This window comes from Zingiber officinale, chromosome 7B (assembly GCF_018446385.1).
Source record: "Zingiber officinale cultivar Zhangliang chromosome 7B, Zo_v1.1, whole genome shotgun sequence".
NCBI classification, from domain to species: domain Eukaryota; kingdom Viridiplantae; phylum Streptophyta; class Magnoliopsida; order Zingiberales; family Zingiberaceae; genus Zingiber; species Zingiber officinale.
In genome coordinates, this window is record NC_055999.1 from 112,274,570 (window position 1) to 112,279,107 (window position 4,538).

General features: G+C 42.9%; 1 protein-coding gene across 1 annotated transcript; it reads left to right on the plus strand.

Moving 5' to 3' along the window:
* Positions 1-1,963: 1,963 nt before the first annotated feature.
* Positions 1,964-4,314, plus strand: LOC122006939 (laccase-22-like). The gene is made up of 6 exons (XM_042562648.1): positions 1,964-2,124; positions 2,197-2,348; positions 2,486-2,730; positions 2,797-2,934; positions 3,010-3,936; positions 4,015-4,314. Exons 1-6 carry the CDS (start codon positions 2,029-2,031, stop codon positions 4,143-4,145), a joined length of 1,689 nt encoding a protein of 562 aa, XP_042418582.1. The 5' UTR covers positions 1,964-2,028; the 3' UTR covers positions 4,146-4,314.
* Positions 4,315-4,538: the final 224 nt, after the last annotated feature.

Sequence of the window (4,538 nt, forward strand, 5' to 3'; positions counted from 1 at the left end):
GGGACATCATCTTGAGGGGGTGTATTATGAAATACTTATTTATTTCTTAATTATTAGAGAATACTTATTATTAGGAAATACTTATTTATTTTATAGTCTTTTATATATTTTCTTATTTTATATGTTTTTCCATTTTTTACTTTGTAATGATATTTATATACCACATATTATCATCAATCTTCAAGGTAATGGAATATCATATTTGACAACAATACCCTGATATGAATCAAGAATTCTTGTGATTAAGTCCTCTCGGATGAGTCTAGTAGCTAGTACATGAGGTGTTACCATCATGAGGTCTGGGGTTCGAATTTCGGCAAAACCGACGTAAATACCTCCCTTATGTGCTAGTCACTATTCCAAAGGCTAGTAGCCGTCCGTGATTTATCTTCTCCGTGTTGACCTTAGGACGGATTGACGGGAGCACTAGGAGTGAACGTATTCATCTTTTACCATTAAAAATTCTTGTGATTAAGAAAACATTCAATTGATGGTATTCATACTTTGAGCGTTTTTTGTGTGTGTGTGTGTGTAATCTTAGTTTTAATCTGCTTAGTTTTCAAGTATTCATCATCTGTAAATAAGATTATAAAAAATTTCTCCACCTAAGCTTGAAAAAGAAAAAAACTATTGGGCTTTTACAAGTGACTCGCTGAAGAGTCATGAGTTGTTAAGTAGGAATTAGGGTTACCAATCACATTACATCGAAGTGTTTAACTCTTATTTTTCTTATTTTACCTATTTTACTTATTTCTGGTACCTTAATTTTTTATTTGACTTTGCTAGCTATTAATTGTAGGAACAATTGCTATTTAATCTCCCTCTCATGGACTGTTATCCATTAGATTTATTCTTGTGATGCATGAGTAAAAATAGTAGTTTCCCATATGAAGAAGAAAAGTATATTTATTCATGTGATGCAGGAAGAAAAATATATTTAATTGAATTAATCGAAAGAATTTGAGCTTAAATCAAATACAAATCTTTACATTATCCCTTAAAGGTCCCCAGGGCTATCCTACCCTAATAAAATATTTAAATTATCATTTAGATATTTGTGGTTCGATTTTCAGTTACCAATTGAGATCCTCTGTCTCAAAAATGACGTGTCATTTTGTTCCCTTATCGATCGGACTATTATGATATTCTTGTAATGTGTAATACATCCTTAAGATATGATTTAACACGTCTGATTGACAAGGAGAGGATAATAAATATGACTAACTGCGTTATCATTTATCAATCATTCAAACCTCCACATATAAATGAATAAAATGAATATAATAATTAATCTATACACATACTTTTTCTCAACGAAATAATTGAATGTGATTTGCCATATTTTTAATACCTTAAATCAACTCTAAATTATACAATTAAAATTAGTCATGGAGCCTAAATTCAATTTCAGCTTATAATTAACATTTTTGGATTAAAATGGCTTAGCAACTACAAAATCAAACAGAAATAAATGTTATTTGCGTAAAGCATAAAATTCTTGATGCTATAAATGAAATTGGCCCTAGCTATAAGCAATCACACCGGAAAGTCAATTAGGAATCTAACTACAAAAGCTCCATCAACAAGACAGTGTACTAATTAATCAGAATAATGACAGATTTTTAAGCCAATGAACAACCATCGCAAAACCTTCACAAGTACTCACAAAGGCATACACTTACCTATAAAAGGAATAAATTAATTAACTAAGTAGAACAATATTAGTGAACCTAAAATTCAAACAAATATTATTCCTATGTAGTGGAAAATATTTGATGTACACATAAAACTTACTTTTATGTGGAATTCAAGTAATCTATAGATGTAGGTATCATGCTCATGCATGCCACCCAAACCTTGTGTACCAAGTCTCCTCTACCTAAATTTAAAATGACATGGCAGCTAAAACTCCATTCCGTTGCTCTTTATAAGCTCAAGGAGCATGGTCGATACATGCACAGAATTAAGTACCAAAATATATTTATATTAATATCTCACTGCTCAAATATACAGTGAGAGACTTGAGAAATGGAGGCTTGCTCTTGGCATGTTAGGGTTCTTGTTGTGGCGTTGTGTCTACTGCCTTTGGCTAGTGAAGGAAGAACAAGGCACTATAAGTTCAATGTGAGTATGGCTAGTGCATGCAAATTAAGTATATATACGGGGATGGAGATGAAAAAAATATTACCGGTGCAGGTGATGGAGAAGAATTACACTCGGCTTTGCTCCACCAAATCCATCGTCACCGTCAACGGCAAGTTCCCCGGCCCAACTCTCTACGCTCGCGAAGGAGACAACGTCCTCGTCAAGGTCGTCAACCACGTCGACCGCAACGTGACAATCCACTGGTTGGTCGCCCATCTCTGTCCCTAGCTCCTCGATCCTGACTGCTCGATCGATCGTTTGATTTGATTTGCTTGCTTCAAGCAATCGCTCAGCTAGCTTCCTTCCTCTTCAATCAAACTATATATATATTACTGTGCAGGCATGGCGTGAGGCAGTTGCTCACGGCGTGGCACGACGGTCCGGCGTACATAACCCAGTGCCCCATCCGGCCAGGAGGCAGCTTCGTTTACAACTTCACCATCACCGGCCAGCGCGGCACCTTGCTCTGGCACGCCCACATCCTCTGGCTTCGAGCCACCGTCCATGGCGCCATCGTCATCCTCCCCGAGCTGGGCGTCCCGTATCCCTTCCCCGCCCCCGATGAAGAATCCATCCTCGTCTTGGGTAATCAAGCAATTAAAGATTTTATTCATTCTGTTACGATTAATTAACTACTGCATGGTGTATCAGCGGAGTGGTGGAAATCGGACACTGAAGCCGTCATCAACGAAGCTCTTAAATCAGGGCAGGGCCCCAACGTTTCTGACTCACACACCATTAATGGCTACGCCGGCGGCCCTGTTTCCGCCTGCTCTTCCTCCAGAAAAGGTTAATAGTCACTCACTCTAATTCCGAGTCAATTTCCTTAATTCTAATGAATGTTCGTTCTTGTGGAGATTGCAGATGGATTCACGTTGGTGGTGGAGCAGGGGAAGACGTACTTGCTCCGCCTCGTCAACGCGGCGCTCAATGAGAACCTCTTCTTCAAGGTCGCCGGCCACCGGCTCACCGTCGTCGAGGTTGACGCGACCTATGTCAAGCCCTTCGCCACTGACACAATCCTTATCACCCCCGGCCAGACCACCAACGTCCTCTTCTCCGCCGACCAAGGCAGAGGCGGCCGCTACCTCGTCACCGCCTCCCCGTTCTCCGACTCACCCCTCGTCGCGGTCGACAACAGAACTGCCACGGCGACGTTGCAGTACTCTAACTCGGCCTCCACCGCCTCGCTCACCGCCGCCGCTCTCCCCCCGCAGAATTCCACCACCACCGCTTCCGGCTTCCTCGACGCCCTGCGCAGCCTGAACTCAAGGGCGTACCCGGCGCGGGTGCCGGCGCCGGTGGACCGGTCTCTGATGTTCACAGTGGGGCTGGGCACCAACCTGTGCGCGAGCTGCGTCAACGGGAGCAGATTGGTGGCGGGATTGAACAACGTGACGTTCACCATGCCGACCACGGCGCTGCTCCAGGCGCACTACTTCAACGTGAGCGGGGTGTTCACCGACGACTTCCCCGGTCATCCGCCGGTGGCGTTTAACTACACCGGCAGCGGGCCAAACAATACGCAGACCATGAACGGGACGAGGCTGTACAGGCTGCCGTACAACGCGTCTGTTCAGCTCGTGCTGCAGGACACGGGGATCATCGGGACGGAGAGCCACCCTGTTCACCTCCATGGCCACAACTTCTTCGTCGTCGGGAGGGGCACAGGCAACTACGACACCACCGCGTCCCCGCCCAAGTTTAACCTCGTCGACCCGGTCGAGAGGAACACCATGGCTGTCCCCGCCGGCGGCTGGATCGCCATCAGATTCATAGCCAACAACCCAGGTACGTACGCTACATATTCCCTGCTGGTAGCTAGCTCTTGAATCGATTCCATCGAATTAAGTCAAATTCAATGTGCAGGCGTCTGGTTCTTGCACTGCCATTTCGAGGTGCACACCACATGGGGGCTAAAGATGGCGTTTGTCGTCGACGATGGTGACGGCCCGAACGAATCGCTTCCGCCGCCGCCCAAGGATCTTCCTTCCTGTTAATTAATTAATTAATTAAAGATGAACGTACAAAGAAGACGATCGAAAGATCTGGATTTGCTTTTGTAATTCGCTTTAGTTGGTTTTGGGAAATTGGGAATTTGGCTGCAGTTAATGCAGATCGTGTCATGTTAAGCATTTTATGGTCAAATAATTTAGTCACATCAAATATATATTTAAGATACTTTTGCTCCAATATCGTAAGACCGTTGCCCTCGAACAATACTACAGTCTACAGCGGGGTAACACATCTAAGGATAATTTTATTAGACCTATAAATATTAGGTAGATAAGTCTTTCAGTGAGTGTTTTTTTAATTGATCATGATGATTATGAAAATTTTCTATAGAACTAAATCATTCACCCATACTCCATAGGTCATAGGATTAGTCCGAA

Bases quoted from the DNA above. Each gene is read 5' to 3' on its own strand.
- LOC122006939 (XM_042562648.1), top strand. From the start codon at position 2,029: ATGGAGGCTTGCTCTTGGCATGTTAGGGTTCTTGTTGTGGCGTTGTGT. The intron at 2,731-2,796 runs GTAATCAAGCAA...ATGGTGTATCAG, and splicing joins AGAATCCATCCTCGTCTTGG to CGGAGTGGTGGAAATCGGAC. The intron at 3,937-4,014 runs GTACGTACGCTA...TTCAATGTGCAG, and splicing joins ATTCATAGCCAACAACCCAG to GCGTCTGGTTCTTGCACTGC.